This window comes from Protomyctophum bolini (genome assembly GCF_963924005.1).
Source record: "Protomyctophum bolini genome assembly, chromosome: 19".
NCBI classification, from domain to species: domain Eukaryota; kingdom Metazoa; phylum Chordata; class Actinopteri; order Myctophiformes; family Myctophidae; genus Protomyctophum; species Protomyctophum bolini.
The window spans coordinates 9,404,484-9,417,861 of record NC_137880.1 but is presented as its reverse complement, the minus strand read 5'-3'; the positions used below and the strand labels follow the sequence as shown (position 1 = coordinate 9,417,861).

The 13,378-nt window shown below is 42.8% G+C and overlaps 1 protein-coding gene across 2 annotated transcripts in view; it reads right to left on the bottom strand.

Annotated features, from left to right (window-relative positions):
* Positions 1-11,612, bottom strand: part of akap7 (A-kinase anchoring protein 7) — an 87,328-nt gene extending 75,716 nt beyond the window's left edge. The window contains exons 1-6 of one of the 2 annotated variants that reach the window (XM_080791295.1): positions 11,306-11,612; positions 9,781-9,906; positions 8,642-8,861; positions 5,932-6,108; positions 2,076-2,239; positions 423-559 (exon numbers count right to left, since the gene is read on the bottom strand). In XM_080791295.1, coding sequence (XP_080647421.1) covers positions 423-559; positions 2,076-2,239; positions 5,932-6,108; positions 8,642-8,861; positions 9,781-9,885 — 803 coding nt within the window. In that variant the 5' untranslated portion in view covers positions 9,886-9,906; positions 11,306-11,612. Of the gene's footprint in view, positions 1-422; positions 560-2,075; positions 2,240-5,931; positions 6,109-8,641; positions 8,862-9,184; positions 9,323-9,780; positions 9,909-11,305 lie in introns of those variants that run through there. The other variant, XM_080791296.1, reaches the window with a different exon arrangement.
* Between the last annotated feature and the right edge of the window lie 1,766 nt (positions 11,613-13,378).

Here is a 13,378-nt window from a genome sequence, read left to right as displayed (position 1 = left end):
CTTGCGGATCTGCTACTTTTGATTAGAGATGCTCGGATCGGTGGCCGATTAAAAAAAATCACCGATCCGCAAATCCGATAAAAAAAAGCTCAAAGTTGCGCCGTTTACATCCAAAATAATGTGTCACAGCTCTCACAGCCTCGGGCGGCTCCCCCCCCCGCAAGCATTAGCATGCGTTTTCTCCTCTTGTTGCACACAGAAAAAGTACAAAAGAATTCCATAATATGGAATATGAAAAAGTTGCACAGTATGACCTTATGATTCCGTGTGTGTGTGTGTGTGTGTGTGTGTGTGTGTGTGTGTGTGTGTGTGTGTGTGTGTGTGTGTGTGTGTGTGTGTGTGTGTGTGCGTGCGTGCGTGCGTGCGTGCGTGCGTGCGTGCGTGCGTGCGTGCGTGCGTGCGTGCGTGCGTAATCCACTCACATGTCTATTTGCTCCTGATTGGCGAGGTGAGTGACCAATAGGGTGATGTGCAGGCTGGGGACAGGGATCATGGCTTTGGCCAATCGGGGCTCTTGCTGAAGCACCGCCTCTTGGATCTCGGCCACGGTTGAGATGATCTGCCATTGGACAAGACCACAGTCAGTCACCTCCAGTGTAGTATTTCCAATTTTCAATACTTTCACTTCTCCTCCACTAGACGTCACTGTCAGAGTAAATGTAGTACTTCTACTCCACTACACTTATTGGACAACTTTAGTTACTTTGTAAATTTTAATTATTACAAAACATACCGTACAATAACCACTTCTGCCCTATATACACACAGTTCTAAACTCATGACACACCGCGATATGATGCGTCAACTGGCGGTGAGAAATCGAAATTACTGCCTCCGAATTAATTACATTATCGCCAAAAACAAACTGCATATGATATGAGTATCATATTACAAACGTTACAGAGCCACCGCCCTGACAATATTGCCGGGACATTTTGTATATTTTTGGACCACAATTCTTGTACAAGACGATTCTGAAATTTGAACTGCATGGTGTTGCTTACAAAATTAACTAAATTCATAGAGAAAAGCAGTTTCCGTGTTTCGTCAACTTATTCCATATAAATAAACCTTGCATATGAAATGCACCAACCCAACCATATCAAAGTCAGAAAAAGAGTGTGTAGCTCGCCTTCCATCCATGACATTATCGTGGCACGAGCAATAGAAGTTAAAGAACAAGGGACATTTCAACTTAAGCAACAATTGTGACAGAGCAGCCTCTGTCAGAGTATTGTCAGATTGTATTCATGATCAACAATATACATGCAATATACATATATTTATTTATGCTGTATTGTATTCGTAACATGTAGATTCTCAGTCCCACAGAAGGTGCACATTCTGCTGTGACATGTGAACCTGTGTTTTATCTATGCAGATGCAGTTATTGGGGGAAGCTGCCTTGATTGCCTGAAGAGAGCTCCGATTGATCGCATAATTATGGGGAGCATCTTGGGTGTATTGCTAATGCATTGTGATTTGCTGACTGCTTAGCCAGGGGTGGAGTCAGGAGTCTATATACTGTAAAGGGGACATTGTTCAGTAGGTTCAAGGTTCTTTATTATCTGTCTCACGAGGAAGACGTTTGTCTTAGACAAAAGGGCCCGCATGCAAGCGTAGCCCTTGTGCCCATGTCGCCGCAGTGCAGTGCCAAAATACATCTTTCTTGCATCAAAGAAAAGAAAACAGAGGTGGGGGGAAGAGGGGCTGCCATGCCATGGGGAGAGGTTAGTCCACTTGCCAGAATGTGAACCCGGACATGTTGAGTACACCAAGGTTTTATGTTAGAAATGTTGAGTATGGGTCCCCAGCATGTAGAAACTGCATGCCGGATGCTAACTTGCATAATATGTTGGTCACCCCATCACCTGTGCGTTGGTGATGGGGATGCCCCAGTGTGTAATCAGCTGTGTATTTGTAGTGGGGTAATGGTCACCTGTGCGTTGGTGATGGGGATGCCCCAGTGTGTAATCAGCTGTGTATTTGTAGTGGGGTAATGGTCACCTGTGCGTTGGTGATGGGGATGCCCCAGTGTGTAATCAGCTGTGTATTTGTAGTGGGGTAATGGTCACCTGTGCGTTGGTGATGGGGATGGACACAAAGAAGTTTGGACGATAGCTCTGTTTCTTCTTCTTGCAGGTCTTCTCCGTGTCCTCCTCACTGTCCACTCGCCCGGCGGCCTCTGCCCTCTTCCTCTTCCTCCTGTCCTTTGCCGTCGGCTCTGGCCCCTGGGCAACTGGAGAGAGAGAGAGAGAGAGAGAGAGAGAGAGAGAGAGAGAGAGAGAGAGAGAGAGAGAGAGACAGATAGGCAGGCAGTGAGAGAGAAAAGGAGGCTTATTTTCCACCAAAATAACTTTTACTCACATTCTTTTTTTTTACTTTAGGAAAAAGTATCAACACTATAATGCAGATATACTATTGTTTGCGACCGTAGGTCACAGTGTACTATGAAAACCTGTATCCCCCGTCGCAGTGCACTATGAAAACCTGTATCCCCCGTCCCCCTTGTGACCGTCCGACACGCCTCGTGACACGCTCCATATATGGCCAATACAGAATCCATTCCATATGGTGATCTAACCTCATCAAACCCTGTACACTCTGTACACACACAAGACATGCTCCAGTACAGAATCCATTCCATAATGTGACTCTTTTTGATACAGACAGTCATGGCGGCAAGACTAACTGTTCAGGAGAGGAGAAACTGTATATTAGTTTTTGTATCCAAACTGAGTTACCGGTAATAGCACAGGCAGACTCACATACTAGAGCATATCTGAAACAAATGGCAGAGATGTCATCGACATGTAAATATGAAATAAATGCTTAAACATGTAGCTATAGGTGTAATGTTAGAGTCCACAGAAGAGAACCTTTCAAGCCGGTTTCCTCAACTCGCCGTTTCTCTGCAAGACATCACTCTATAATAAGCCATATCTCCAAAACTGGTGGGTCAAACTGAACAACCAATGTCAATTTGAAATGACTGTATTCCCTGCTTTCATATGACAAAAAAAATCAATGACTTTTAGACCCTTAGATCTCCATATATGGAGCTGGCTTGTTCTGACATTCCATGTTGATCTGACATCATCAAACCCTGTACACTCAAAGTAAAAGTAAAAGTACAAAAGTATTGGATCAAAATGTACTTAAAGTATCAAGAGTAAAAGTGCTCATTATAATGCTGCAGTAAAGTAAAAAAAAAGAAAAAAAGAAACCTCAAAATGGTACTTAAGAACAGTACTTTAGTACATGTACTTAGTTACTTTCCAAAGTTTCCACCACTGAGAGAAACACAGTGGTGTTAGTTACAATTACCAACATAATGAACAAACGGCCAAACAGTGTTAATTGTTACAAGCCTAGTCAATCAGCTGGCTGCTATAGCTTACAGATTAGCAGTCAAGACAGCTAATCAATTAGTTAGCAGGGCTGTACCCACACGGGCAGTCCCATCTGTAAAAACAATGATCCAACTAGCGCTGCAACTATTGATTAGCGTGCGTGCGTGTGTGCGTGCGACATCAATATGAAAGAATTCGAATTGATGATAATTTACAATATTTACTGAGCAATGATTGCAGCAGCACTACACTTTCACGGTCCATTTATGCTACCGTATATAAACACACGCACAAACTTGTTAATTCTAAAACGGTTAGTCCCAATACTTGATTCTGATTGGCTGGTTACAGTCACGTTCACCGATAATAATACAGGGATCCAGACTCAGTGGACTCCAATAGTGATGATTTCGGACAATACTCCCTGTATGGGGAGTATTGACGTCACCGACTCTGTCGTCAATATCGGTAGAGGGCGCTATAGGTCCGTGCGTTCATGTACTTTTGATTTGCATTGTACCGGTATTCCCCATAGGGTTTTTTCACCTCATATAACAACTGTTTGAAAAATAAACAAAATCATCCTGGCCGTTTCACTCATTTGGATATGAAGAATCAACAGACTACAAGAAAACCAGTCAAAACGATGCTGCTGAATTTTCGCTAGGAACAGACAATAAGTGACTGCAGGCTGTCACCTCCCTGACAAGGACAGGTTGTTAAATTATTTTTAAATTCATGGATGAATAAAGAAAATTATTATATCCATTATCCAGCAATATGAAAACAGTGCACCACCTTGTAGTGACCATCGGATGGTCCCTACAACTCCCGGTGCATTGTGGGATACTTCAGTCCACTACATTAGGGTGTAAAAATGCTCACTATACACATTCGGACAGTAATAACAAAATGGCGGAACCCCTAAGTAGTGCACTATATGGGGCATAGGGAATGAATTCGAACGCAGCCAGGGTCTATCCTCTCCAGCTTTAAAACGTCTCTTTTTTTCAGGTGCGTTGGCAATTTCAGCCAATGGGGAAAGAGTACCCTTTTGTCAGCTTCATCTGTATTGTGTTCCAGTTCCAAATCTGCTCATTTCTGTGCGTCATCACTTCCGGTTCCAATATCACTTGTGTATCCTGTGCAAGTTCTCGTTCCCGATTGGATAATAATAATTATTTTAAAAATACACTCATATATATAACAATCATCTAGAGCCATTCAACCCTAAAATATAACTTATTCTATCTTTAGCTGTTGCAGCGTTAAGCCCAAAGCACGCCAATGGGTCAAGACGCAACAAAACGGTTCTAGCGTTCCTTCCCAGCGGCGTGTCCTGTTGCACGTCAGTGCATGGTGACGCATGCCAAGTGCCAACCCAGGTCCAGAGTAATATAGTGAGACGCTAGCGTTGACTCCCATTGTAACAATGGAATGCGGAAGTGCTCATTCTATCTCAATGGGATAGTTCCAGCCATAGGAGCAATGTTTGGAACTATAGCCCATAGGCACCCGCTCTGCGGCGAGGTCAAAGCGTGTCGCCACTCTCCTACTCTACACTCTGCCCAGGTTGACCCAAGTGATTCAGTACGCTACGTCTACATGCGTCTACTCGCAAACGTTTGGTTGCAAGGAGTTACGTCTGGAGTATCGACCCATTGGTGTGGTTTAGATCTAATCAAGTAAACAAATCGTTCAGCAATAATTATGCAAGCTGTAGATATCAATGCAGTGCATGCATGTGGGAAAAGTAAATAGTTTTTGTTTAAACAGACCGATGCCTAATCAAACCCTCAGAGCACCTGCTGTAAACACACACACACACACACACACACACACACACACACAATGCCATTTACAGCTAAACATTGCTCTCAAAAAACATTTGAGTGAGAAATAGACGAAGCAGTACCCGGAAATGGATTCCATTTGATGAACCCACTTCCTTGTTTTCCGACAGTGCTGCAGCTGGGCAGACGCCGGCCAGAGCGACACTTATGGAATACTTTCATTACAGCAAGCAAGGAAATATCTCATTTTGTTGTGTTTTGGGTCAATTTATTAATTGATGTATTAAGTAGCCATGTGATAAGCAGGATAATATCCGCCGAGGTGGTCATTGTCTGGGTTATAATTCACCTTCAGGGTGATTAACCGCTACATACTAATTCCGACACGGGTTGTATTTATAACCACGCCCCCGGGAAAGTTAAGTTTACTGAGGTTAAGGTTAAGGTTAAGGTTAAGGTTAGGGTTAGGTTTAGGTACTGTATAGTTTTCTTGAGGTTAAGGTTAGGTTTAGGTATAGTATTCTTGGGGTTAAGTTAAGGTTAGGGTTAGGTATAGTTTTCTTGAGGTTAAGGTTAGGGTTAGGCTGTCAATCACAGCGACTGGCCAATCACAGCGCGTCGACTGCACAACCCGTGTAGGCTTTGGTATGTCGCTGATTAACCACCTTCACTCCACGTTGGTGGTTACCCCCCCCCCCCCCAGTCGGTGAATTATCTCCCGACAATGACCGCCTAGCCCTAGGCAGATATTATCCCTTACTTCATTGATGTTGTACAATACGTACATCCCAGGTCCTTCCACACGGCGGAGCTGGCGAAGGCGAACGGGAGCTCTGACATCAGACTGTCCAGGCCGTCGGCCGGGGGCGGGGCCGGCGGCGGCTTGTTCCTCATCAACATCTTCCTCTTCTCTCTGTGCTGCTTCCTCCTCCTCCTGCTCCTCTCTCTGGCTCTTTCCTTAGCTGCACGTGCGCACAGCCGCACGCACAGTCGCACACACACACACACACACACACACACACACACACACACACACACACACACACAAACATTGTACCATTAACCCATTCTGACCTGAGATCAGATCTATAAATGTCTTCTACATCCTGACAGTTTGAATAGAAGGGCACATTGTAATTAAATCCAGGGTTTTAACTAAAGGTTTTAACCTTTGGCATCATGGGTAAAAACCATAATGCTCCCGAAATACTAGAGGATGTGTTTTGACATTTAAAGCCGTGAGTCATCCACGCTGGCATTGATTTCGGGGCAGAGTTCCGGGCAGTGACGTTTAACTTGGCCCCTCTGAAAGACGACCTAAGGCACAAGCCTCCAATAATGGTCTTCTATTAAAACTCTCTCAATAACACATCAGACCGTCTTAAAAGGGAATCTCTGTGTGTCTCTACAAAGCCATGGGGGCAAACTCTCCCTCTCGAGGAAAACAGAAAAACAACATTTGATTACTGGCACAATGCCTCCTAAACAGTCACGCGTTGCAACACTATTCACAATGTTTGGGGTCGTTTGACATTCACTTTGGAATGGTTTAAAATGGTGTTCTGGGATAGGCCTGTCACAATAATTACATATTCGCAATTATTTGAGATAATCGCAATCTTTTTTTTGCATAATCTTCAAATGTTTCTATTTTGAAATTGAAAACGGTACATTGTATTGTGTTTAGTTTATTTGATCATCCTTCAGTTTCAAATACAATATTTAAAGACAATGAATGGAAGCTGTTATAAAAACAAAACAAAACATCAAGATGATCAAAAGGAATAGGCAGAAGCTATTCAGCACTATACCGGTAAATTACACATTATTATTGTTGTTATTATCCTTATTCACATTACCCTCATTGCCAACGATCATTATCATTTATGTTGTCGCTGAGTAATGTAATTTTGTTCACATTTTTAATGTTAACATAATTACAATAATGTAAATTAATGAATTACTAACAATGACAGCACTAATGACTATCAATACTACCAGCACCATCAATACCTGTACAAAATGTATCAGTTGATCATACAATAACGTCAGCATCCACAATATACGTAACTAATGTACGTATTTACGTAACTATAGTATGCTGTATTTGGCCAAAAGGATTCGCTTGAGCAATCTTTTTAATTTAGAAAAGTTACTACTGTGTATTCCAGATCTTAACCCCTCGGACAGAGATACACATACTCTTCCGAGTGGTGTTGGCACTGGCTTGTTGGAAATGTTAAGTCTCCTCTCAACTCATACTGTACCCCCCTACCCTATCCTTGAAATACGACAAGATGGTCTTGGGAATTAATCTATTTCTTACTTTATAGAATAGAAGCAAGGATTTGAGTTAAAAACGTTCCGAAACTCGTTTTATATTCAACGATTTGCGCCACATATTCACGATTTTTTCAAAAATAGCAGGTCTACACAAGCTCGTAGCGCGGCACTCTAGCGTGGGGCACAGTGGTGGCTATTATGGGACAGTGGTGGAAAAACCATTAGTCTGGAACCCCGGCGCTCTTGTTGTGTGTCATCTCCCATGATGCTGCATCTCGTGACGAGCCATGTGTGAGGGATATGACACTGGCTAAAGGCCCAACCATGTGTGTGTGAGGGCAAGGCTAGATTTTGTTTATTGTTTATAATTTGTTTTGTAGCAATTCGTAACAATTGTACAAATATTAAACCTACATTTTGCATCGGCCCAGATGGTGCCTACCTATAATGTAACCGTTGAATCAGACTTGAATACCGACTCCTCCAGAGTTTAAGAGCTAACGGAAACAGAACAGTTTGCTTTGTTCATCCATGCTGCCTGCAGTCATGTTGAAGACACACAGCGGAATGGCATAAGGCTAGTTCTGCTAACTCACATCCTAGTTCACTCACTGTGTCATCACCTAGCCCTAATCGTGTAGAATATAATCCCCATCCCCATATTCCATACCGTTCCACACTAATGTAAAGTAATGTACAGCCACACCACGTCACACTGCTGGTGTCTCTCGTGGCTTAAAGTCAGTCATACAAATTAGCCAAAAGTTCGATTGAGACATACAGCTCCCCGCCATCACGGTCTAAAACTGTACTTTAACCCCTACTACTAGTAGGATTTGGGCGTGACCATTTACTCAAACACGAAGAGGATTCCATGCTTGCGTACGAGAGAGACAGTATACAGTAACAGAGGCAAGGGGGCCTTGTCCTGAAAATATGTGCAAATCCTTGAATATATTTGTTTTAATTGTGTTTAATTTGTGAACAACTACAATCTTTATTTCTGAGGGTCCTGGGAATACAAAATATTTTGAGATGAGGGTCCGCAGCCAAAGACATAATTTTGGGGGAGGTTTGAGCAACACCGATATAGAAACATTCGTTTGTCAGAAAACTGTTAGGATTCAGCAGAAGTTTTTAGAACCGACCTCTGGTCTTAAAAAAAAGAAGATGAAGGCCAAGGGGGGAAAACATGAAGTGAGTGTTACTCGCCATGTGTGGTGGTGGTGGTGGTGGTGGTGGTGATGGGTTCCGTCTCTTGTGTCTCGTTGCTAATTGGATCCACCTGGCCAGGGGTCATCATCATCCTCATCACCCTCACATCCTCATCCTCCATCCCGCTCTCTTCCCGTCTGTCCAGACCTTCATCACAGTCTTCATCACAGGCAGCAGCAACCACGGCCTCACGGGAGACACCGTCACACTTGGACAGCTAATGACGAGAGGAGAAATATATGACTTTATGGCAACGGACTGTCCACACACTCACCGACAGAACAAGGACTTATCGTGAATAGGCCCGTCACGGAATAATTGCAATTATTTGAGATCATCACAATTATTTTTGCACAATCGCTTCCTTGTTGAAATGTTTTCAAACAACGTGTCGCATCGCAACTTGGTAAATGGTAAATGGTGCATTTATATAGCGCCTTTATCCAAGGCGCTTTACATAGATTGTGCATTACATTGTTGTACATTATACATTTACCCATTCATACACCGATTGCGGCGGAAGCCATGCAAGGTACCAACCAGCACATCGGGAGCAATTTGGGGTTCAGTGTCTTGCCCAAGGACACTTCGACATGTAGACAGGAGGAGCCGGGATTCGAACCGCCAACCCATGGATCATTGGACGACCTGCTCTACCTCCTGAGCCACAGTCGCCCACTTGTAGGAAGGTGAAGGTTTGAAAATGAACGGGGTTAACATATAAAGATAATATATTAAATATGTCATGTTGCATTCACACGGGCAGATGTAAAGATACCATACATTTTCAATGGAAGCCAGCGACATGAAAATACAAAGATACATCCGACGTTTGTAGCTGCTGAAAATAATAAGTTGAGCTGGTTTCAACTTCAGTCACAACGCTACAAATATGCAGTGTACTGTAGCTTTGCAACTTTGTATCTTTTGCCTCTGCCAGTGTTAACGCAGCATAAGTCACTATCACTCACTAATATTTGTATATTTAGGTTATGTATATCTGCCCTGTACAACAAAAACCAACCAATTTAATTGTTAATCGCAATTATTTGTGACAATGAATCTGTGGTGTAAAATGTCCTAAATGATGACTGACAGCCCTATAATTATGGATTGAAGTGTGGAGCGCCCATCACCTGGTCCTCCTCGCCCATCACTCGGGCCTCTGTGGTGACATCTCGACCAGCGGCGGCGGCGGTCACAGCAGCCATGTCAGAGGAGACGATGGCAGGATGCATCATGTCACTCTCTGCCAGTGTCAGCTAGGGAGGGGAACCATTATGAAGATTAGATTGCAATAAACCCATTTAGACCTGAAGACGATTCTACAAATGTCCTCTAAATCCTGACAGTTTTCTGAGAAAACCCATGTTTCTATGTCAGTCATTCTGAAACATTTTCATGTCAAGGACCCCCAGAAATATATGAAATTGGCCGCCGACCGGCCCGACCCCCATCTGAAAATATGTTGTTCCAAATTGTGTTTGTTGTCATGACACTCAATAGGCCTACTAAACTTAAGTCCAATACAGGCCTACTGCATATAATTAAGCCATTTCTAGGGCTATAGAGATTTAAGTGCTGACATATTAATTACATTACATTGCAATTTTGCATTATTACAATATCACATACGTATATTACATAATTACCAGGGCTTGCACAATGCAATGAAAAGGCAAGGTCGTCAAAAAATATATAAGCACAATTGGATTATTGGAGCATTTCCTCGACTTTACTCCTGTGTGTGGGTATCTTCACTGGACTTGGGTAACAGTCACTGAAGCACACTTTAGACAGCAGTCTGGGGGTTAATGTCTGCTCACACAAAACGACACAGGATCTTGTTCTCAACAATATGCACGTGGACGTCACCCGCAGAACGCGACCCAACAGCATGTCAGTCACACCGACAAGTGTGCCCTAACACGAAATGTGTCACAAACACACACACACACACACACACAACATAAACAAACATGCATTTTAGCTTAGCAACACAATGCTAGCTGCAGCAGCTAATGTTGACCTACTTGCATGAGGGGAAACTATACTACTGTGTGAGCAATGCAAAGTGTTCAGTTATAGTTATCGCTGAGCATAACATAATGGTTCTCAAAGTGGGGTCCGGGGACCTACATAATATGGCCTTGAGGGAGTATAAACTTACGTGAAGTACTGCGGTACTACCGTACTGGGTCCATGCTAAATGAATGGAGAAGAGTTCATTTCAACACTTTTTAAGCCATGTTTTAGTATAGGCTACATATAAGTACATACAGCTGATACAAGCTCACACATGAATGGATGTGAGTTTATTACTGCTTTTTGAAAAACACAATGTTGACAAATCTTATATGGAGGGGTCAGCAGCAACTGCAAATAATGGACACTTAAGGCTGATCTGTATAACTGACTCGTGTACAAATGGGAAAATGTGGTTCATTTTCATCAAAATGTGGTTCATTTTTATGTTATGTGTAGCCTAATATATAGCAAAATAGGAGTTTGGTTGGGAGCATAATTATGTCTAAATCGCTTGAAAGCTTAAGTTTGAGAATCTATATTGTGCTGTAAATTGATAGCCTACTACAGTAGTATAGGCCTATGGGAATATATGTACTATGAAGAATGCTTTAATGCAGCATTAAAGGAACCCACCTGCTGTCTCGGGTCAGTTGAATTCCCTTCCCAGCTGGATGAACGGTGTTAATCTATCATAATCTGTCTACAACATGTGAGCTTTCAAGGAATAAAGTCCATTGGAGCAGAAAGTCAGTCCAGGGACACGTACCACGTCTCGTTTTGAAGCGGTCGGTCGGTGTTCCGTTGGGAAAATATACCGTTAAAATAACGGTTGGTGACAGATCAAGATGTTTCGATCATTCAGATTCGGTCAGTCACTTTACCATGGTGACCCTGTCCGGAAGAAACGGAACGCAGTCTCAGTCTGTGTGACCGTTTGTAAACAAACCATATAACTCGAGACTGGACAGACTCTGAGCCGTAGTGACAGCGTTCTGTCGGTAGATAGCAGCCTTGTTACGAATACTCGCATACGGGGACCGCTCGCCCCTTTTCCAACTCGCCCCAAGCGGCGAAATTCGGTCGCCCCCATTAATTAGATTAATACACGATAATCACAATACACTTTAATTCAACACTTTAATTTAGAACACAGCCAAATCAAATCATAGTTGTTCTTTGTTCAATCAATTATTCAATCAAAGCAAACGGCACAAACAATATTAGTTTGCCTCTTCTACAAACATTAGTTACAAGTTACTGTCCTGTACGTTGCCACCATTTTTACAGTCTATGGTTGCCACCATAGAGTATGGTTGCCACCCATTCTCTTGTACTTGTATCCACCACGGATTAGCCTTGCATCTCGGAGGACAGGCAAGACGGGCAGTGTCGGTAGGCCATGCAAGCAGAGGCAGGCGGGGCTTTACCATGTCTATGCTCGGACGTAGAAAGAAATGCGTCGCCCCGCGTAATGGGAAGATCGGTCGCTCAAAGCCCGGCGAAGTCGCCCCCAAAATTCCGGCTTGGTCGCCCCCAAAAGTCCGGACAAGTCGCCCCGTAAAACCGTTGTATTTTCGAGGTAACACTGACAGCAGAGAGAGAGATTTTTACATGTAGCTGTTATGTCTCACTGACAGCTGTTCGATTGTGCTGCGCTCGTTGCATATTCCTGTGTTGCCTTTTAGTGGAGGAGTTAATGCACTTTTAACTTCATGATGCAGAGTTCTCCTTTGGTATGGAAGTAGCCTAGGGTCATATGAAAAGATTTATCCAAAGAGACAAGCTGCATTACCCTATTCACATTTTCAAAATGGCCACCGATAATGAACCACTTTTACACCAGACAGCATATCTTTGCTTCTGTTAGAGCTATAATAATAATATTGGAGTCAAAGTGTACATTTTTAGGGTCAAGGAATCCAATAAAATTAATCAAGACTAAAAAACCCAATAGTTTTCTCGTTACCATGACAACATGGGTAAAATATGCAAATGTATTTAGATTTTAACAAGGTAACTTTCCACGGTAACAAGACAACTCACCCCTTCTCTGTTTTCCTCCCAGAAATTTCCCCAGTGAGGGGTGGGAGAGGCTGGACAGCAGACGGCTGGACTTTGAATTTCTCTAACTATAAACTTTCATGACAGCAGGCAGCCTAAGTACAAATATAATTTATGAAAAGCTACTACAGTGAAGTCTGTTCACAGAAGTTGTTGTAGGACTAGGATATGTCGGGATTATCTGACGAGGTACCATTTGAGTGGGCAAAACCTTACATATACTAAATAATACTAAATTGTTTATAGGGTCAATATAAGTAAAATACACAGGAGTATATTTTTATATTTTTCCAAAAAGAATACAAACAGCCAAAAGCATATTACAAAGTTATCCCCCTCACTGGTGAAAATTCCGGGGGGGGGGGGGGGAACGGGCAAGCACCGGGGTGAGTTGTCCAGTATTCCTTTCCACCCCCTCAGCCCTCACCCCCTAAAACTTTAATTTAATTTAGTTTAACTTTGGCATGGAAGTACCTTAGGTCATAGGAAAGACATTATCCAAATAGACAAATAAGATCACTATTCATTTCTGAAATATATGTGTTTTTTTTTAATGGCCGCCACAGCAATACAGCATACCCCATATATTTGCTTCTGTTAGAGCTAAAATCATGAATTTGTTGTCAAAGTGTACATTTCTGGGGT